At 42.7% G+C, this 23,088-nt stretch overlaps 1 protein-coding gene across 1 annotated transcript in view; it reads left to right on the plus strand.

The window, feature by feature from the left end:
* SCML4 (Scm polycomb group protein like 4) overlaps positions 1-10,198 on the plus strand; it is a 44,420-nt gene extending 34,222 nt beyond the window's left edge. Inside the window, exons 6-7 of the mRNA XM_071742486.1 lie at positions 4,386-4,528; positions 9,605-10,198. Coding sequence (XP_071598587.1) covers positions 4,386-4,528; positions 9,605-9,730 — 269 coding nt within the window. The 3' untranslated portion in view covers positions 9,731-10,198. The remainder of the gene's footprint in view (positions 1-4,385; positions 4,529-9,604) is intronic.
* The last annotated feature ends 12,890 nt before the right edge of the window (positions 10,199-23,088 follow it).

The following is a 23,088-nucleotide window of genomic DNA, read 5'->3' on the forward strand; positions in this document are numbered from 1 at the left end:
AGCAGTTAATTATTATCACCTGAGGGCCCTTGCTAAAGACACAATCCTGCTTGCTAATACATTTATTTCCTGAAAACGTTTTGGAGGAGCAGGATCTGAAATTTCTCTTTTTCCAGAATAATACTGCAAGAACCCCACAGGGGCCAGATTCAGCACATCCCAAGGCAGTGGCAAAGAAGCTGCTGATGGCATTACAGAGCTCACTGCTGGGTACCACTTCTTTGGCAAACACAGCCCTCGTGTTCATTTTTGAGGACATTTACAGGCTGGAAGTTCCCAATGCTTTCAGTAAGCTGCCTTTTCTTTTTCCCTTGCAAAAGAGAGGCAAAGCAAGAAAGGTACAAATAAATATTTAACGCCAGCCCACGGCCACATCTCATGCAGCTGGATGCTGGGCTGCTCTTGCAGTGTGTGGAGGAGCACCTTCAATATTGCATCCCTCCATGGCATGTGCCATGCTGGGAGCAGCAACAACCACCACACTGGGATGTGGTGGGATGAGGACTCTGCCCTGCCAGACTACAGGGCTGAGGCCACCAGCCAGGTGGTGCAAAACACGTCCTGCAAGTGCCTACCAGTGCAAAATGATGTGCTAAGTCAAATCTTCTTTCTGGAGCTGACTGGCTTGTCAACCCCCCCTGAACCCATAAATATCCTCTAATTACGTTCTTCCATATGCCTGTGTTTCTAATGCCTCTCCTTGTCTGCCTGGTGTGCCCTAGACTTTTAGAAAACTGTCTTCTACAAAGTTCTTGTTTATAGTGGAAGGTGGTTTGTTTTTAAAAGTAATTCTCTGCTCCTTTGAGGGCCTGCTACTTCTGCTTAGTTTCAGTAGATCTGCTGCTCCTTATTATCTGCTCCAGTGCAATCAGAGAGAACCTTTTAAAATTTCATTCCCACCCCCTTCCCCTGAGGCAAAGAAATCATTTAGGCCTGCAGCAATATTAAAGTTCATCTGTCATTCCCTTTCCACTCTTATCTATCAATGACCGTACTCCCTCTGGGCTCTGTTTGTTTGCCAAGAACATATTTAGGGAGTCTGTTGTTTATCTTTCCTTCTTCTGCAGGTTTAACTCCATTTTAGCATTAGATTTCCTTGTCATGCCACTGCAGTTGTTTGGCTGATGGCTTCCTCTCTCTCCACCCTTTTTCTCAGGAAAGTCCCGAGGCCAGAGGTGGAGGTCAGAGAAAAGTCTGCATGGGATGAGAGACCAGACCAAGCCAGGCCACATATTCCCATTGGTTTTGCTGTGTTTTGGCCACTGACCTGGTATCTCCATCTCTTTCTGCACAGGCAATGGTCTCGACTGGGGTGCCCCAAGACCTTCCCCTGAGGAGAAACTCTTCACTCCCCTTCCCCAACACTGCTTCAGGCAGGAGGGGGAAGTGCTTTCCTCTGATTACCTAGATTTCCATATTCCATTCCATTAATTTGACAAATTTTTGCCATCTGTCAAAAACAGGAAATTGGATTTGACCTAGATTACGATCTCTAAAAATAATTATTGGTCGCGAGCACTCCCATCTCTTTGTAATCTGAGTATTCATTATCTTCTTGATTAATTCTGATGACAGGATGGCATAGGATACCCGGGAGACATGAGACTTCCTCATTTATCTAATTCTTAGGTTAAGTGTGAATATCTTCAGATAAGAAAAAATGTATGGTACTTGCCCTGCTGCCATCAAACACTTTTGTGCTTAATATAATCTTTCAGCAAAGTGATACTGTTGAAATAAACTCCATGCCTTTGTGTAGACATGAGATGATTTATTTTGTAAATAGAGGGATTACACTTAGCTGTGTAAACTAGGATGTTAAAAAGCCAGAGTGAATTAAACCCCAAAATAAATGTAAAAAGATATGGAGAAACAGTGTTTCAAACTCACCAACTAAAATCTATGTTCAAGATATTTCTCTGAAAGCCATTGATACACCAGTTTTGCTAGCAACCTGTAAAGGTATGCTCTTACACACTAGTAAAGTAACACATCTTAATTAATGAAAAAGCAACTTGACTCTAGGTAGGAATAAAGATATTACTATATTTGAAGAGCTTGCACCTACACATAATTCTTGTTTTTTGTATTATTATGTTATACCTCAGGTGAGAATTCAAAAGAGTTATCTTGACCTGCTAAGTCCTGGAAGAGTTCTAGTCATGTGGTCTCTTTAGAAAGGTCATTTATATACTTGTCTTTAAAAAATCGTATTTATGCTATTGATTGCTAGATTGTGAAGAAGTTAATAGAATTCCCCTGTCATTTCAACCTATTCTTCTAATCTCCTTCCTTTTACTACAGATATTTCCAATATCTGTGAAGGCTCCCAGCCGCTCTTGGGGCTCTCTGTTTCCCTTTGCCCTTTCCCGACATTTCTGGAAGCAGTGAGTTGTGAGCAGGAGTCACTGAACCAGGGGCTGCTCTCTTTGTGCCTACTGTAAATCCCAGGCTAAGGCTCCAGGGCTTTCCTTACATTCATACAAATATATGGGAAAAAAATGTGCTCCTCAGTAGTGGCGCATCTTCCCTGGCCACATTATGGCAGTAGCGTAGAAACTTCCCCAATCCTTTGGGCACTGCCAAACCTTTCTCCCCTGCCTCTATTTTCCAGCTGGTTTGTGGAAGCCTGGTTTTCTCCCTGACCTTTGTTTTGAGGTGTGTATCTCCACACATCAGCTGGCACCCAGACCATCAGCAGGTCAGACAGGGCAGAAACACTAACCCCTCTGTCTCTCCCGCTTGTCCCTGACAAAGTTACTCGATGTTACTGATGATCCAGGGGATGGCCAAGATTACCCTGCTCATTTTGCATTCTTTGTCTTCATTGTTTCATGCCAAAGGCTCCAGATGGTGTCTGTACCGTTGTGTATTCCATTTATTCTGTGAGTGGAGCCCAGGGTCGCCTGAGTCCATATGAACACCAATCCTAGCTGTCTAATTAAGAGGACCTGCGGCTACTCCTTGTCCTTTATATCCAGAGAAGTGACTTAGCAAATGAGAGTGTAATTATCATGATATTTACATCACATCCCATTATGAAGCCCATCGACCAGATTTGCACATTCACAGCACTGCTGCTTTCTGGAGTTCATCCTTCATAACTGCAAAATATACCTCATTACATTTTACTGTAAGATGAGCATGAGGGCAAGAGAAAAAAGGACCAATGTGCACATAAAGCTGTTACTGGACCTATCTGGGCAGAGCCTCAGCTAATATAAATCAGTGCAGTTCTACTGAAGTCAATGGAATGACAATCTTGCACAGGCCACAAACCCAGCCCACTACATTTGCTCACACACATTAGGATCATGTTTTGAGTCACACATAGGGATTCTCATACCTTTCATCTGCCTCTGTAAGATCAGTATTTCTCTGGAGAGCTCAGCCCTTCTCTCTAAAGCAATTTTGATTGCCCTCTTAGTTACCTGGGACCCCTCCTGGCTCCAGTTTAGGTATCTGAGTTCCTCTCTACTGTCTTCTGTAGTGCCCACTTGCTTAGCATTTGCACTTCTCTCATCAGAAAACTGGCCTTAAAAAAAAGAGCTAAGCAAGTCTGGGCAAGTTACTTATTACAGATCTGTGTCCTGCCACCTGCTAATGCAAAGTTTGCTTGGTGTGGATATAAACATATTCAAACATTTCCTGTAACCTAGCATTATGTAGTTCTTGTAATAGTGACACAAAGTGGGGGTGCAAATTATATTCACATGAAAGCTGAGATTTATAATTCTGTGGAGACTAAGAATAAAAACATAAATGTACTTTCATTCCAATGGGCCTTTATTCACTTGATTTAAAGCTACAGCAAGCCAAAGTGACCTTAAATCATCCAGGGTTTATCCCATTAAAAAGTCACATATGCAATGTTCATCTTCACGTGCTTTAGTAGCTTTCTAAATAGGCATTCACTGGGGACCATCAGCTTTGTGAGAGCATAAGATTAGGAGGATATGGACTAGAAACTTCTCTTCAAGCTCTTAATACCTGAATGCAAAGAAAAAAAACCCAAGTCCTGGTTTTATCCTCTAGCTCAGTGGCAAACTCGTTTGTTTAGTGTTGAAGAACCTTCTCTCCAGGTGGGAAGGTGGTGTCTTCCTGAGCCAAGATCCCCTCTGCTTGCAGATATGACAGCAGGGGCAGCTGGCACATTTTTCCTTCCCCAGAAGGAACCTGAGGGTCTCATGTTTCTTAACGCTATTCACCAGCTGGGATCTTGTCTCCCAGTAAGATGTTAGATTGGAAACTGCAAGACCCCTTCTCTCCCTACCTGACCAACTCAGACTGATGCTTGCACACACAGATCCTATGCCCTGCACACTCTCAAACCAAGGACCACTGTCTGTCATTGTAATGTGTTGTGGCCTTTTTTATATCGACAGCCTCAAGTCCTTCACCAGAGCAAGACGCAGCTCGGCCATCAAGCAAGAATCCTTTGACCTGGACGGTGGATGATGTGGTTTGTTTTGTGAAGGATGCAGACCCTCATGCTTTAGGTCCCCATGTGGACCTCTTCAGAAAACACGTACGTAGAAGGCTGTCCTTAGCATTTCTGGGTAACTAAAGCAAAGTGCATGGGCAGTCCCAGGGTAATGCCAGCACATGTCACACAGCCCTTCTCAGATGCAGTTGGCTGCTATAGGTGGTATTTGTGCTCAGCCAAGTTGAATGCAGGGGCCTGCAAGGTGTTCAGCAATGCTGAGGGGTTCAGACTGAAGAAATGTTCACTTATAACCCAAGAAGGGGGTCAAACACTTAAATGGGATTCTTGGAGAGGTGGTCAATGTCCCAAATCTGTCAGTGTTTAAGAAGTGTTTGGATAATACCCTTAATGGCATACTTTAATTTTTGATCAGTCCCAAAGCTGTCAAGCAATTGGACTAGATGATCATGGTAGGTCCCTTCCAACTGAAATTACTATTCTATTCTATTCTATTCTATTCTATTCTATTCTATTCTATTCTATCCTCCAATGAGGAGACCCTAACACTGTCTTTAGAAAATGCTCACTCCTTGTTTTCACCTACACCAATGTAAATTGTTTCTATACCAACCCTAAGAGAAAGCACAGAGGATCTGGTGCTCCTTTTTCATTGTCAGATTGGCACGAAAAAGCCTCATCTCAATGCCATTTTTTTCCCAATGCACCTATGATTCTTCTATGAAGAACAATTTTTATGTGTCTCTAGATATTTTGCAGGAGAAACCCAAAACAGACAAGCTTTTAATTTTTTTCCCCACAGTATTATGTAACTGCATAACCAAATTTAGCAGACCTGCTGACACACTGGAGAATATGATAGCTGCTTTTGCTAGGCAATCTCCAGTGGTGGAATTGATATTATCCTTAATTAGCTAAGGGAGAGGCTGTAAACATACATCTGATCTGGAGTTACTTGTTCTGCTGCTGTATAGGGAGTTGGCATTTATGCACCTAATAATATCTTCAGCCTCCTCCTCCTCTTCCATCCCTTCTTGATCAATTCAGTCTGGCTATGAAAATGGATTTTATCCTAAAAGCAACTTGCGTGTGTTAAGCTGGAGGTCATAGCTTTGGATAAAAGTGGCTGGACCTGGGTCTAAATAAGAAGAGCTCCCTGGCCCTGACTCCTGATCAGCACCTTAAGGTGCAAAGCAAACAAGAGGGCTTGATAGCCAGATCCCAATCCTTGCCTGTGGACCAGAAGGGACAGATGAGAATGTGAGGTTGCAGACAGGAGTTGAAGGAGCCAACTGATGGACTTCCAGCTACATGCTGGGTGCAGTACTTCCAGATGTGAAATGATAATTTTTGGAAATGAAACTGAAGAGAGGCTTTGATGTCTGTTCATCCTAGGCAGGTACTGGGGCCATCTGATGCTCTGCAGACAGGCTGTTGGGATGAGAACAACAGAGGAGGCACAGTGGTGCTAGGACCAAACTTGCCATTAGGGTCAGCCTAATTTCCCTGCCTCCTGCAGGGAAGGCAAATCTTCCTCATAAGCTGATAATGAAGCAAGGCCTACCTTGGCTATGGGGGTAACCAGGCGGATAAAAACATCACCTTCAGGTTTAAAAGAACTTGCTTTAGCATGAGTTTTTGAGACCATTAGAAAGGTTTGTGCATTGAGGAGACAGAGCTGCCATGGTCTGCAAAGTATACAGGTACATCCCCCCCACAAAAGCAAACGTTTAAATCTTGTAATTATGTACAGTGCAAAAGCATGATTTTTGTCTAGTTTCCATTTGTAGCAGAGGATAGCACATCATGCTTTTATCTAGCAAGAGGACAGTGACATGCTGCAGTCAGTCATGGGCCAGCTGAGCTAGAAAATGCCACAATACTACAGCTGCTCTGTGACCAGAGAGACCAAGCTAAATTGCCACTAAGACTGTTCCTGTCATCTTTTGTGAAACACCCTGCACCTATGGGCTCTACTCATCATTGGTTTTCCTGTAAAATATGCCATAGGTGTGAGAACCTGGGTAAGATTGCCACACAACTCAATTCAATTACGCCTTCGAGTTATATATGTCCCTGCAATTTTTCTGCCTTCAGATCTCATCTGGATTATCACAGAGACCCGGGGGGTGAGAGAGAAGTGATTAGTCCATTAACCTTAGCCATATCTTCCTGTATGTTCAATCTTTCTATGAAGTAGGTGCATAATTTACTTAGAAGCACTTACTGTCATTGACAAGGCCCAGCAATCACCTAAAATCATTGCACTGGCAATCAGCTTATCTGAGCTATGACACGGGAAGGGAGAGGGTGGTGGAACTGCCAGGAAGGCTGGGGAGAGGAGGTATCCTGCATGTGGGCAGTGTGCCTTCCCATCACTATATTAAGCCATTTAAGTGTTGACCACAGTCCCTGGTGCCAGCTCTCCCAGAGTGCAGAAAGGAGGTGTTGCACCATCACCTGGCTCTGTCTCAGCTCTTTGTATCAGGAAAACCAAGGAGCTTTCCTTCTTGCCAAGACACCCAAGGAGCTCTGTGGCACTTGAGAGTGCCCACCAAAGACCATGGAACTACCTGCTGCCTCCCATCTGGTGGTCCTTGGTCCCTCAGCAGGGCTATGTGCCAAGGAGAACTGAGCCCATTAGCTGGTAGATCTTCTGGCCTCATGCAAAGGAGCCATCAGCCTGGCAGGGACCTTGTAGAGACATTATGTGAAAGCCCCATTCAATGCTCTCTCAGCAAGAAATACCTGGTAGAAAGACTGGGCGAAGGGAAATGGAGGAGAAGAAAGAGTTACACAGGAAATTAGAAAGTAGAAAACTCAAGCTGGAAGGGATTGAACCAATGTTATGGTCTAACAGTTTAATTATGGGCAGTGATTGGCAAATGCATGTGTGAAGGAGACAAAAAGCTTTGAGTTAAACAGAGTTAATCCAATTTATCCAAATAGCAACCTGTTTTTGCCAGTGCTAGACACCAGACTTGTAAGCTTGCATCCTTCTCTATAATGCCCCTCTCTTTACCTTGGATGTTTGAGCACTGACCACTGAGCTGCCACTTTTTGCAGTCCTGTCACAGGTAGTAACCTTACCTGGGTTGGTGTCTGTTCATGAGACTGCAGAACACAGAAGATAGATTAGATAGATAGATAGATAGATAGATAGATAGATAGATAGATGTATATATATATATATATATATCACAAGAAGGATATAGATCTTGAAGTCTTTGAATTTACTAAGAAATTAGACACTTAAACATTCAGGAAGATGGGGGCTTTTATGTATTTAAAAGTCTCATCCTGGAGGACATTCTCACCTCAATTCTTATTTGCATGGCACAGGATTTATTTGGGGGTTACTCTGCATTTTGAACAATACCCTCAGAACAATTGCTGCAAGAAGCTGACAAACAAATACTCATTCTTGCAGATGGAATCTGTATGTTATACCCACTGCATCATGACCTCACAGCTCACACATTTGCTGTGTCCATCCCCTTACAGGAACATGACAATGATTTCCTGCAATATTCTAACTTGCAGTGGGTCAGATCTCAGCTCATGTGAAACAAGCTAACTGCACTGCTGGCACTGAATTTCACCAGCTACACATTTGGTTCAAGATCTTCTGGTAGAGCTATTAGAGCTTTGGGAACCATACTATAGAATTCAACTTATAAAAATTATTTTTTAAAGGGCTGACACAGTAATATTGTAGAGAAGTCAAGCCAACAATCTGCACAGGGACGTGGCTCATATGGGATATTTAATTGGATGTGAATGCTCCCTCTGGCATACTCTTGTCATGGAGTTTAATTTTGACCCCTACACAGTACTAATAAAGGAAATAATAAAATGCTGAACTCAACGTTTAGAAACAGCTGCCTCTGCACCAAACCCTTGACAGTGTTTTCACCCTGTGGCACCACAGTTCCAGGAGCTTTTCTTTCTTGTGCAAATATTAATTACATGTAATACTTACTCTTACTTTCCCTTAGCTTCCCTAAGATAATAGAAAGAAGAGGGTGAAGGTGAAAAGAGTTTCTATCACGGGTAGATTGGAGGTTGCAAAAATGAAGAGCACTAATTGATTTAGTCAATCAGAAAGTGACCTTAACTGCTCATCAGCTAAGCCACCTGCCGAATGGAATAATAATGATCAGGGCAAATTAGGATCCATAGTATTGCTTAATTAGCAGGTAATGGATCACAGAGGAAAGACCTGCCCATCAAAAGCAGAATGCAATATACACAGCAATGGTATGTGCCTGTATATGTGTATTTATGCACATACACTTAGCACTCATTATGTCTCAGTGCTGGTGATACGAGTATGGTGGTGGTGGAGACTGGGGGGAAAGGTAGTGTTTTTTAGCAAATCCACTGATATAGTCAGGAAAAACAGGCAAGCTCAGGATCCAAGGAAGGACAGAGTAGCTGAAACCTTTTGTGTTTTATAGTCCATAGTAAAATAGAGTCCATTTCTCTGTGCACTCTAAGCTGTTTTGTGCTCACTTTGTGATTTGACAAGGCTTTCAAGATAACAGGTCTGGGATAAAAAAAAACATGAACTTGGTGATCATTTCCTCCACTTACATGATGGTTAAATGAAATTTGAAGAAATTTTATTAATAGATGCATTCAAATAATCATGTTACTACTATCTGTAAGAAAAAGAAGCATGTATATAGACAGACAGATATCTATCTGATATCACTGGATATAATTGCACTGGGAATGAGTGAAGCAAGCTTATAGCCAGGGACAAAGCTGGAACTGAGAGTCAGAGGTGTGTTATTGGCACATTCATGAGGACACATCCCTCTCCCTCTATTTATCACTCCTTTCTCTGCGGGCTGACTGGCTTTTCTCAGAATTAAGCTTAAGAGCAACCCTGTTTTGTTTTTTTTTTAAACAGAGACAAGCTTTACACTTCCTTGAAGAATAAGAAGTACTATTTGATTAACCCCTCCTTTAGAGTTTCCTTCCACCATACCTCAGATTTCAATTTTTTTAAATGAAATTTCAAAATGCATGACATTTCCACTAGCACTACTCTAAGAGACATGTTACTTCTGATTCATCTTGTTTAATATGTCAGGATGCAGCAGTAGAAGTGGGTTAACACATTTTGATTCTCTTTCTCTCTTTTGAAACCAGGAGATTGATGGCAATGCTTTGTTGCTGCTAAAAAGTGACATGATCATGAAATACCTGGGGCTGAAACTGGGACCTGCGCTGAAACTGTGCTACCACATTGATAAGCTCAAGCAAGCCAAGTTTTAATAGTTTCTTGAACAACAGAACCTGACCTAAATCTAGATGGAAAACTGAAGGTAACATGTTGCCTTACAGAAATGCATTCATTTGCAGGTTGTTTTTCCTTCTTTTTTAACAAAGACTTTGTCTTTTTTAACATCTGTGCATTGTCACCTTTTCTTAGTCCAATGGGATGCTTTGTGTTAATAGTTTTCCAAAAAGTATATAATTACAATAATTATTTTGTATCATTAATATTATTATTATTATTATTATAGTAAGTCCTATTTTTTTAATCAGAAGTGGGAAATCAAAAGCAAACACAGCTACAGCCTATGCTGGAAGACTATCAAAGAGTCCCTCACTTGCCATGGGTCTTCCTCAGAGGAGTAACTGCTGACCTGCAGGGGCTGGGCTCCAGCTCCACCACCGATACTCCAGGGCTGGAAGAGCACAGCTTGAGGTCACCTATTGTCTGATGGGAACTGCCCTGTGTCTTGCACTATCTGGAAAACTTGAATCCTTCAATTAAAAAAAAAAAATTAAAAAAAAAAAAAAAAAGAAAGAAAGAAAAAAAAGGAAAAGAAAAAGAAAAAAAAAAAAGATAATAAAGAGGGGGGGGAAAGATCTAAAAAAGAAATAAAGAAGTTCTTAAAAAAATATATAAATAGCGGGGAAAAAAGGGTTTTTTGCAGCTAAAATTCTTTTTTCCCACTAGAGGGAGCAGCCCTAATAGACTTGAGGCTAGAGCTCTGAAGCCATGGTGCTTTCTGTCTGATGAGCTTTGCCCATCACGACATTCCTATCAAGCGCATCTATAAATACGGACTCTGAATCGCAGGCTCGCAGCAGGATAAGCCCGTCATCGTTTACAGATAATTAATTCAAGAAAAGCCCAAATGCAGAGAGTGTTTCTGACAGGATGTTTCCCGTTATGCCAAAGGGGGGGTGGATGGCTCCCACGGTGTCTGGCGTGCTCAGCTGTCAGTTCCCTTCCCTGTGCCGTTTCTGTCTGGCGTAGTTTGTGACACCCTAAGAAAACCCAAAATTTCTGGTTTTGTTTCTGTTTGCATTTTTAAAAAGTGAGGGAGCCGGGTGGGAGCATTCCCCACGAGGAGCTGGCAATGAAGGGGGTACATCTCTGACCTTGGCAGCGATGCTCAGGTCCAGGGTGGACGCTATGGTGTTGGTTTGTGATTGCACTGCAGCTTTCAGCAGGTATGCAGATATGTCAAGTGGATTAAAAATAATGCTCTTCTGCCTCTTATAGAAATCAAAAAGGTGCTTACTGATATTCCATGTATCCAGGACAGGTGTCAGGCTGAGGAGGTAATTTGTGGCGTGGGTGTGCCCTTGTTTTCATCCTTCACAAAGGAGGGTGATGAAAGGACATATCCAAACAGTTTAAACCCTTAGTGCATGACCAAAGAGATGAAGGAAGTGTTTCTAAGTCATGCAGGTTATTTTAGAGCTAGCCTCAAATGATTTGAGAAATGGGGTCCTGATGATGTGCAAGTCATCACACTGCCTGACCCTATTCATACAGAACAGAATATTAACAAAAATACCTCATGGAATACAATTCAACTTGATGCATGTTGCAACACTAGGAGTCCTACAAAAAGATACCCATTCAAGACCTAATCCTGAAAACCCTAACATTATGAGAAATGACATCCCACAAGAATTTCTCTGAACTCCTGGGGGCTACTCCCCCAGATTAAAAAAGTCGTCTCCGTACATTTGCAGGACTGGATCTTTACAGGACTGACCACCTTTCAGCAAATCCTGTCTGCATACTGAAACACCTTTAATAGGAATAGCTGAACAAGTGTGTTTAACAAAAAGTTGTATACTATTGAGTGATGTAATATACTGAACCCTAAATGTGATGATGCTTGGAAGGTAACACCTATCTGCACCCCTTTGTGTCCATGGTGCAGAGTATGGAAACCTGTTCAGCTGACTGGCTGAGACAGAGGTGACTTCACATCACCATCAAACCTGTACAGTTAAGTTTTCACTCTTACATTTTAAAAAAAATTAATATTTTCCCCCCAAAAGATCCCCCAAAATATGTAAAAATCTTCAGTAGTAGTAATGTCACCTTTAGAGAGTTCTCAAACAATTTTTTTTCCTTTCTTTTTCTCCCATAATTTTGAATCTCCCATAATTGGTTAGCCTCTCTTCTTTTTTTTTCAAATGGTGATTTTAATCCTCCACTTAGAAATGCACCCAGCTGTAGCACATCAGTAGTCAGGGCTGGTTAGAATTTATCAGATGGCTTCAATGCTGGAAAATTCTACTTTGTCAAAATCAAAACTCTTCATAAAAGCATGTCACTTTCTGACGTAAAATTCTATTTAACTGAAACCACAGCTTTCAGTAATGTCAAAGCATCATTTTGACATTTTGGAAATGGAACATTCTTGCTCCAAGAAAGTTTTTTGCTTTTTATTGTATTTTCTTGAAGAATTTGTAACCTCCCATTTTGTCCTGAGAGTAGGAAAAAACCTCCTCAGAACAACAGATTTTCCTCAGTAAGAATTCTTCCCACTACGCTCTGTGCCTCATCCCTTCCCTCCACCTTGTCGCTCCTGTTCTGGACATCACAGCTGAGGGGGCTGATAATACCAACACAGTATTTACATTGATGTTGTTATACTTAATATGCTGAAATAGTTTTTATGTACATATTTGATGTATACAGTCGGTGGTGCTATTTGATTTGATACAACACTTGTAGGACAAGGAATGTCCAGACCATGATATTTAATGTTCTGTTTTTTACAGGGAAGGCAGTTAGCAGATTCACTTTATGTGTCAGTAATGCTTGTAATAAAAACTCCTTGTTGCATGTTTTGGGTTTTTTTTTTTTTTCTCCAACGAAAGGCAATTAGGAAGCAAACATTACTGCAGTAATACTGCAATTAAAACTAATTTTTCTTTTTCAAGTCTTGTTGGTGAGGGTAGTTAAGCAGCTCTGCTGTGCCAGTGGTGTCCGGCCATTTCCTCAGATCAAGCACTAAAGAGAACATGCATGTCAGCCACTTCTCTGTTAGCTTCTGCTTTAGACACTGCTTGTACAAATTACTTCTCTTGTTATTCTGCTTGTAGCTCTACATACTGCTGCCAACCCAGCTGCATGTTTGTTGCCAACAGGTGGCTGGATGTGCATATCCTTAAAAGCAAGGCATGTTCCTCCTTTCTCCTTCTAAGCACTCGTGGCTGGATCAAAAGGCACTTTGGTTGCTTCAGACAGTTTCAGAACCGTAATGAAAAAAAAAAAAAAAAAAAAAAAAAAAAGAGCAAGCAGCAAAGTCTAAGGATTTGGGAAGTGCTCCTCCCTTGCTCAAGTGCTGATTGCAGGGCATTAAAAACATAGAGCCAGCATGGCCAGCCAGCACAGCATCCACTGCAACACAGGTCAGCCATGCCTCCCTCTCAGCCATCTGCTGCCACGGCCTCTTCTCTCACTCTAACAAATGCCTCCTTCCCCAGCCAGACCTATCTGACTTTCAATGAATGCCTCTAGGAATGCCTCCACCTCTTGGAGCCCACTGTCTTGGCAGGCTGAGGAGCACAGCAGCCAGTGCAGCACTAGCAGCTTTGCTCAGTGTGATTAATTCAGGCAGGAACACTTGGGACTGGCACTTAAAGCATCACTCTGGGCTGCTTTTGTCCTTAAAATTATCACTGAATTTCTATAGGTTGTCAGCAGTCTTCATGAGTTACACTTCTTAAAGAAAGGATGGATGGGAGAGAATAGTTGGAACGTTAGTAGCAAAATGAGCAATAACCAGCAAAACAATATGAAAATGGGTGATTAGATTTTGGTGTGAAAAGATGCCTTTGTTAGATTAGTGCCAGGACTACAAATAACCCTCCAGTACAACCAGTGCCACCCAGTCAAGGCAGGATCAAAGGACAGTGTGGGAGCAAGTATATATATGGCTTTAGAGGGAGAACAGCTCCAGAGTCTGTCCTTGGATCTAGGAGCCAGGGAAAGGCTTTCCTCTTGCTCAAGCTCAGCCACCTCACAACCCTTTCCTGCCCATGGGGTTTGCACCCTCCCTTTCCTGGCTGCTCTCTTTGAGGGCTGAACAAGATCAGGGAGGTATCCCCAAAACATCCTGCAAAACCTTCGGTCAATTACTTAGTACCATCTTTATTTTCTTCCTTCTCTCTTTCTCACTCTTATCCTTTGAATGACTTCTATTTGGAAAAATAAAACAAAAACAAAACAGCAGAAGTGAGGTCCCTGAAGCCCCTCCAGGAACCTGTGGGTTACCCTCCAGCACCCCATGGAGGAGCACCTTTGGGATCAGACATCTGCCAGTATGCAACCAGTTCTGCCTTGACACCAACGAAGGAGGAGAGCATTAAATGCCCTCTTTGTATTAATTAAAATTATACGTTTTCAGGGAGTTTCCCCTCTCTGAACTCCAGACTCCTCCCCAGGGCCAATTGCTTGGCTTTTCCCCATGTGGCAAGGAGGGAAGCAGAGGAGGTGCCCAAATGGGCTGCCTGCTGCAGGCTGCTCCAGTGAGGTGGTAGGTATGGCAGAACCAAAACCAGCTGCTGCCCCAGTTTGAAACTGGTTTGGCTGGAGAGAGGTGTCATACCCAAGGTTTCACTCCCGGGAATTTTGCTGTCAGTTGTTCATGGGTCACACCCCAAAGTTTCACTTTGCACGTTCAAGTCTGTTGCTGTGAAGATTGCGTCTCCAAATCTTGAGTTTGTGTTAGGGGATTGCTCTGCTGGCACAGGCTGTTTCCACATCAACAGGCTTGGGGTTGCTAGGAAAATAAGTCACAATCAGTGCTCCAGTGGCAAAAAATGCAGGGAAAGGGAAGGTCAGCAAGAGCCTCCCTTCCTTTTCAAGCACTTCTGTGCACAGAACCTTGCTGTGGCAGCTCCAGAACAGGACCCACACACTCTCGCTCTCTGTTGCTGGTAATTGGGTCATAGAGAGCCACATACATTTTCCTTGTCTCACCAAAAATACAGTCCCAAATTTGCACACCTTCTCCAGAGAAAGCGGGAAAGTAGCTGCACACATTGCCTCTGATCCCTTGCAATAGTTGCACGCTGCTCTCTAATTCGTGCTCCCTTCATGGACAATTGGAAATGGATTCCCTTGGAAACCTAAAATTGTGCTTGAAAAAGTATCACTTTTATTCACTGCCATGAGTTCAATATTATGGAAACATGTCTGCTAACAATTTGCTTTGTGTAATTTGTACTAATGCTAATAAGCAACAGCTGCAACATTTCCTGTTGTAAATTCTTTTGTGGTTGCAGCGGTATTATCACATCTGTACTTCACAAATCTGATAGACTCTCGCACAACTTGCTCATTCTGGCCCTGGCTCCAGCAAATCCCTGTGCCTCAGCAGCACAGCTATGCAAACGTGAATTTACAGTCTCTGTCTCCCTTTGCTCTCAGAGCCTTCGCTCCTCACCAGGTGCCTGGAGCCGGATGGGTGGGTGGGGATGTGGTGGCCCAGAGGTCACGGTGTGGTTGGAGGGGATTGCTTTCAGCAGAGACATCACTGACCAGCCAGGTTTACTGCAGTTCAAGCAGACAGGTTTTGGTCAGAGGCTAAGTGCGGGAGAAATGTGATTTATTAAAGAAGAAGAAAGAAATATGAGTGTGTAATACGCTGCCACCATAAGACTCAAGCTGAAACCCAAGAAACTTTCAACTGTAATCTAAAGAAAAATGTTTCCCTCGCTCAAGACGCTAAATAAAGCATGTTAGGCCAAACCCAGGTCCCACTGAGGTCCACGTAAGTTTTTCTATTGAATTCATAAAAGCAGGGCTTGGCTCATAAACCAGGTCAAGCTACATCCCATAGTAACTAGAGCCTAACAAGCTATTTCATCCTCCCTTACAAAGAGCGGAGACAGACGCCGCTGGCCAACCCCTTCTCCCCTGCTCCCGGGGCAGCTGCTAGAATCCTGGTAGAGAGCTCTTCCAGCTGCACCTCTACCTGATCCCAACACCTTCTCCAGTTAGCTTTGTGTTTTAGCTCTGGGTTTCATGGAGGTTGGTTTGGGTTTTCCACTTCGCAGCAAACCAAAGCCCGTGTGCTGAGGATTTCAGCCATGCCAGTAGGCAGAAACTTGCCCTGGTTTCAACATGACTTCACTTGGAGATTTCCACACGTCCCCGAGGCAAAGCCCTGGTGGAATTTAAGTATAAGACTTTTCAAAATCAGTCCCGGTGACCCACAACTTTTGGCTCCTTCAGCATCCTGGCACTTCATCATACTTCAAACAGCTGAGTTTCCTGGTAGTGCCATAATCAGACAGCAATAGCTCACAGGACTTCAGAAGAGACTCCGTCTCTGACTTCAGAGACTTGTTCCTCTTGGTCTGTGGGCAGCTGCCCAAAAGCTGCATTTGAGGCTGGACAGGAGAGCATGCCAGTGTGTGTGTATAGCTCAGAGAGGCTTGCCTGGCTGCAAAGACAGCCCCTGAAGCGACTGAAATAAGAGAAGGGCAGAGCAGCTAGGAAGGATGGGGTTCAAAAATGAGCAAGTCCCAGGCTTCCCTGGGCTTCGTGTGGAGTTTGTACCCTGTCTCCAAGGGTTGTATTGAACTTTCCCTGCATAGAGCAGTATGTCTCTGTTACCCAGAGTTTTCCCTTAGTGTCACAAGGAGCTGGGATCACAATGCCCTTCCTTTTTTGAATATGGGAAACCAACTTCTTATTGTCAGAGATCTGCAAAAGAGTGGGAAATGGGAAAATTCCTGAAATCCAAGTGGTACAGGAATGAGGACATCTCAGACTGGAGAAGTTTCACAGCTTTCAGTGTCTTTCAGCCGAAACATAGGAGGAGGGGAGAAAAAGGACTTCTGAATTGCAGTGAATCCAAGCCAGTGAAAGACGAGTGATTAATTTTATCCCTCACTTTGATGGTTTCCTGATCTGTAATGTGTTTTATGGCCCTGAGCATTTGCTGCAGTGGCAGTACTGTGAATTGATCCATGTGTCCAGGTTCCACTGGAACCAAATGACTGCCTCTAAAACCTATCTGTCTTCTTCATGGCTTTTCTAATGTGCTTTAGCAAGCAGAGTCAGTATTTAAAGAAAAAGACCCTTTTTTTCTTTTTCTTGTGGCACAAAAGATTCTGTAAACAGCTATAACCACAGCTGTGTAACAAGTACCATACATGGGCTTTTTATTTTATCTCTCTTGGAAACCTAGCAGTAAAAGGAAGTTTCTTTCTTACCCAGTTTTCACACTTACAAGAAGTTGATCTAAATTCCAGTCTTCGTTGATGCTACAGTAAATTTAGTAGAATTATTCTACATTTTTCTAGTGTAAATGAGACCAGTCTCTGATCTACTAAGGGTTCAAACACAAGCAGGTTATGCTGCTGTTATCAAAACTCACTATCAGTACTTGTGTCATGACAGCATGCAGAGTGTGTCTATGGTGCTGTGCAGACAGACTGTGAGACACTAAACCTGCCCAACAGAGCTGACAGCCTCATGCAGCAAAAGAGACAACATGAGGAGAAGGGTTTCCTAGAGGAAGTTTTTCCTCCTTTTTGCAGACAAGTGCTCGAAACTTACAGAACTCAATGGCACGAGGGGAAAATAGCACAACACTGAGAAAAATGAAGCAAAACTTCCATGAAGGTGAATCGTATTGCCTGCTTCCCAATATCATTAAACCTGACCTTTGGTCAAGCCAGAAGTTTGAACCCAGGCCTCTGGATCTGAATCTAGTGCCTTACCCACAAGACCATCCACTCTCACCATATCACCATACTCCAGTTTTTAACCCTGTGCTATCCATGTCTGACTTACTCCTTGCACAGTCCTTGTCCACACCTGCCTTACACACCTGGGAGATAGCTCCCAGATGGATGCTTAAAGTTTGGTTACTCCCTCACCCTGTCCTCCTTCTTTTTTCTTTTAGTCTTCCTTTGCCCTCTAGCCTGTTCCCCTGGAACTTCCCACCCCTTTCCATTTCTGTTTGTCTGCTGTAGTTACTTTTTTGTTGTTTTTTTTTTTTTTTTTCTTTTTCCCCAGTTCATTTCTTGCAGGATCTCTTCTTTGGTTTTCCTTTACATTTTTCTGTGGCCATATATGTGTCTCCTTCACCCCTGCTGCAACTCCTTCTCGGCCTTTTGGCTCTTTCCTGATCTTCCATTTCTCTCTGTTTCCCTTCTCTTTCTCTGTAGTTTTCTGCAACCCTTTGTTTCCTTTCAATCAAGTGCCCTTCACAGGAGAGTTTAGTACCAGTTCTGCTGTGACAAAGACTACCACACGATGACATCTTTGAATTAGGTTGTCTGTATTTTTTGACATACTTTTTATCTTGCACAAAAAAAGCCCAACCTTCCACTGCTTTCATTCACCTGCATGAAAGGCACTTTTTGAGGATGCTTTTTAACTAGTTGGCTGATGATTATTTGCAACAAATACCTCATTAAAGGCTCAGCACTTTTACACAGGGTGAGTATAGTTTTCCCTTCTACCTTCCATCTTTTCCTGTGCTGCCTCTCGATATTCAAGCTGCTAAATGCTTTTTGAACATTCCCAGTTACCCTGCTCACTGGGATGAATCCTTGGCTCCTGCCCCACTGCCGATGCACGTTAAGGCCATGTGGACCAGGCTTGGCCCTGCAAATTCCACACCATTAGGCAGGTGTGAGCATCGATGTGTGCTGAGCACAGAGCCACCACCATCGCTCCCCCAGGCCTTGGGGGAAGGTCGAGCTGCCTTTCAGCTGGCATCAGAAATCTGGTTGGAAAAAGAGGTGCCCATCGCCAGCAACAGGGACAACAGGAGGTAGGCAAGAGCCATCCGGCTGGAGGAAGAAGAGAAGTGGTGGTGGCCAGCTGGGAGGAGGTGGTGGGATAGGCAATACCAGCAGCGAGGGGAGGCCATGCTTCCTAAGCCTACATTAAGGGTTTTGAGAAAATACACGTGGCAACTGGCACTGCAGTATTTACAGCAGCGTCCTTCACACTGAAATACGTGCAATAACACGAGGGAGAGTCACACATGGATGCACAAGTGTGAGTTTAGAGTAATGACTGTAGCTTCTGTGGGGCTACCACATAACTTCTACTAGGGGGAGTGAGATCAGGTTTTGGCTCTGGGTCTCTGTTTCCAAACAGTGTGAAGGATGAGAGCAGAACAGTTTCTATCCAGCTGGAAAGTGGCAGCCTTAAATCAGGCCACAAAATAGTGCAACTCCTACTCACCCTTTTATTTTATTTTTTTTTTAATTCTGCTCTGAACTCCCTTCCAACTCCTCAGCATTAACTTCCAAGGCTACCGAAGCATGTACAAGGCTTTTTTGATGTATGTGCAGCTATTAGATTTTGTATTGCTAATTGGGCTCAAAGTGTGTTAGCTTTGATTTTTAATGTTCTGTAATTTGCTAGATAAGCTTCAGTTTCTGCAGCAGCTGTATAAGTAGGGCTGCTTTCATTGCACCTCGCAGGTATTTTCCAATCTTGGACTTTTTTTCCATCTCTAGTATTTATTAATCTCACCTTCCTTGAAAGGTGAATGACATTTCTCTCCTGGTACTGTGCAACCTTAGGAGTAGACATTTTGCAAGGAACATCACGTATCAGGTGAATACAGAGTTCTTTTAATCTTTTCAAGCATATAGAAGCTCTGCCAGAGAGAAAAAAAAAAATCATCCCAGTCCCACAGGAGCTAACAGGAGCCTGTCCAACCCATGGCACAGGCTTCTCTTCTGTGACTGCTCTTGAAACACAGAAAGCAGCTCACGTACACTAGCTCACAAGGCTTCCTTCACCTGCCAGTATCTATATTAAAAAGAGAATGCAAATAATGAGATTTCCTTTTTAATAAAAATGTGCTGTCATGATAAGATTATGGGCTTGACTTCAGTCTTAGGTCTTGTGACTTGGTGTGAGGTGTATGTAGGGCCAATGTATTTTGAAAGCCCTTGGCTCAGACTGTCCCACTTCTTTCATCATCCTACCTGGTTTTATTCCAGCTGGTGCAGCCACCCTGGTGTCACCAGGCTTCTGCTCTCTTCCTGGGTTGATGGCATCAGCAGCACAAGAGTGTTAGAGGCAGCCCTATGGGCTGTGACAAAGCTGATCCTGGGTGCCCCCTTGGAAAAAAAAAAAAACATTGTCAGCTCCTCTCAGTGCACCCACCATGCTCTCCTGCCCCATTTCCAACACCCAGCACCACCCATCTTGCCTGGGTGTTTGGATCATGTCTGCTATGTAATTCTTTCTTTGCTGTATCCATTTTGGTGCTGATGTAAATCTAGACCATCCCCAGCAGCATCACTGAGCTGGTACTGATGTCACACTCACTGGTCAGGACTTCTGCATTCATCTTTTTCTCATCTTTGCCTTAGCAAAACTGTTTCAGTTTGCTTTCTTTCAGTCAGAGAGGAAAAAAAGCATCTTACCCTCTGACCACCTCAAGGTCCCAACCCAGCAATGCAGTTCTGTGCCATCTGATGGCAAGCACACACCTTGAGCCTTGAGCTTTTTTTTGAGTTGGCTACTTGATGTGGTTTTCTGAATCTAGGTAATTTCTAATTCTGTGAAGCCTGAGTAATCCTTTCACTGAACTATCTACTATCCTACTATCTACTTTCTGCTATCCACTCATTTTACACTGCATTATATTTTAGCATTGCTTAATTTTTCTGCTATTGTCAGGAGGTACTAAACAGTTTGGGGTTACAGAAACAGCTTAGATGCCTACAACTCCCCTTACTGCAAGCCTTCTCCATTTTTGGCCAAGAATTCTTACAAAAGATGATGTATAGGATATATTGTCAATTATACCAGGATTACCATACAATGCTAACAATAATCAGGGAAAAGACATCTCTCCCTTAGTTCCACTTATTGGAAAAGTAATGCAAACTCTTTAATACTTGGCTGTTTCTCAGCTATCAAAGCTTCCCCTAATCAATCATCTCCAACAGCGAACACCACATTATATTGAATATTTGTGTATTCACTTGGCAAATACACAAACAAGGGAAAGCTGAGGTAAATGAATGTGGAACTTAGGGGTGAGAATAACACATGAATAAAATGCCTGGAGTCCCTGGAGCAGCACGACCATGACAAACAGCATATTAGTATTGCTCTCACCCTGCCTCAAAGGGTTTTATTGAAGTGATTTGTCTTCAGCTGTGGAGGTGTGTGCCTTCCTACGTGTGTGTACACACAGGCCTGATGTGTGCACACAGATATGCACCTGCCCACCAGCTGCACACCTCATACATATTCATGCATCCAAATGAAACAGTCTCTGTTGATTTAGCATGTTCTGTATGGGTGGGTCCAGTATATTCATTCTTAATATGTACAGTGTTTCAATGCACATGCAACCACAAATCTAGTGTCAAACTGTGATTCCTTTTTCATTTCTTCATAGTTTTTTATTATTTGTAGCTTATTACTTCCAGTAGATTCTCTGTCCCTATTTAGAGGCATGTTTTAATGTGTAGCTGTATATTGACTGTTCCGTGTGCTGTATGCTACTGTTTGCATCTTACTTAAACTGAGTATTACTGGTCTTAACGTTCTTAATTTTGTACAACTGACTGTTGCTTAGGTTTCAAAATTTGATGCAGTCTGTTTAAGAATGTAGTATAGATGGGGACCAGCTGTGATAAAGCAAAAATGTCCCAAACCTTCAGATTTATGTATCATAGAAAAAGCCAGGATTTTCTTTTACTATTGCAAAATGATTTCTGTATTTTTAATAAAGAATTGGATTTACTTGGTTCAATGTATGTTTTATCTAATAAACTGTATTTTTTAAATAAGGGTCTGGTCTCAGTCTTGACACACCTGCAATCCCCACGGACACACAAAGCATTTTTACCTAACAAATTCCCTGTGGCTAAGCCTGCAGCTCTGCTAATGCCAGAATTACCTCATACCCTGACCAGTGCAGAGCTAATCTCACATTTTTACTCACATTTCTCTGCTATGCAAATAAGACACAGATATTGAGGTGTCAGCCTGTTGATAAATCCCCACTGCAATACATTAGCATCAATGCTCATTTGCAGGGCAAGCAGTTTCTTTGGGTTTCCACTAAATTAAGGGTAGGGTGTTGTTTTGAAGCAAGGATACAACATACAGGCAGACTCCTAATCCCTCAGGCTGCATCTGCATGGGCAGACCCTGCTCTCATTTGTGCTGATGTAAATCTGAAGTATCTGAGCTGAAGTCATTACTGTAATTCTGGATTTACAGTGGGGAGAAAACAAGGGCAAAATTTGTCCCAAGACCACAATATTTCAAGGCTGATCTGCCCACTTTACACACTAGCAGCTAGTGGAATACTCTAGCAATGTCTCAATAAAAAGCCTGAAAAAGAGACAAAAAAATCTCAGCTCAACTACCAAAAAACTTCCTCTAGAAAATAAGAAATGCTTTCCCTATTGTGTAGAGTTGGCTCTAGCTACCCAAGAAATACATGGCATTGAATGATTCCCCTCTTTTTTGCCCTTTAATTACACTTTCTTCTATGATGCTATCAACACTACAGCATGATGAAGTTTCCCTTGAAGTCAATTTGCCATCCACATCAGTGAAAGCGAGAATAGGACCCTGGATAATAGTCTTTGTGTCCTATCTTCTTATTGCTCTCTGTAATCGGAGAGAAATCAGTTGCAAAATCTAATGTTACAGAAAAAATAGATGGATGTATTCAAGTGACTCCACTAAAGAAAAGCAGGCTCAGGTCACTCCTTGTTTTCTTCTATTCTGACCCCTCTTTATGAATCCTTAATTTAAGGTAGACTTTAAAAAAAGTGTTTCAAAGTTGTTTTTTCTCACACTATTCCTTCTTCATGCCAAAGGCCTGAGCAGAGTCAGGATGAGCAGCTCCTGCTGATGACCACAGGGTCCTCTCCCCTGGCATGGGTGCTCCCATTCCCAGTCAGGCACTGCACTGGGACTCAGTTCATCCATCAAGCCTTACCTCAGTCACATCCCTCCCTTGTACTCCTCAACAACAGACTGCAGTGTTTTGTCTCTTCTGGCTAAGAGAAATTTGCCCTTTTTTTTTTTTTTTCACCTGACAGTTTTTTATCTCCAGGCTTGAACACCAGAATGAAATTTTCCTTCAGACTGAATACATGTAGAAGCTGTCTGAAGTCATTTAGAGCCTGGTTTCTGAGGTACTTCTCCTCAATTTAACTTCATACTTGTCTTATGTGTCTGTGAAGTGCTTTGTCATCTTGGTTTGAAGCTCAAACACCATCTGCAATAAATACTGGGTGGAAGGAGAAAGCTCCTTCCTTTGATTACAAGAAGTCTATAGGGTAGACTAGACTTCAGGAAGCCAGAATTGATCCTGAAGATCACTGAATAATATGGGCCATGCAGT

The sequence above is a fragment of the Heliangelus exortis genome, chromosome 3 (genome assembly GCF_036169615.1).
Source record: "Heliangelus exortis chromosome 3, bHelExo1.hap1, whole genome shotgun sequence".
In the NCBI taxonomy this organism is placed as follows: Eukaryota; Metazoa; Chordata; class Aves; order Apodiformes; family Trochilidae; genus Heliangelus; species Heliangelus exortis.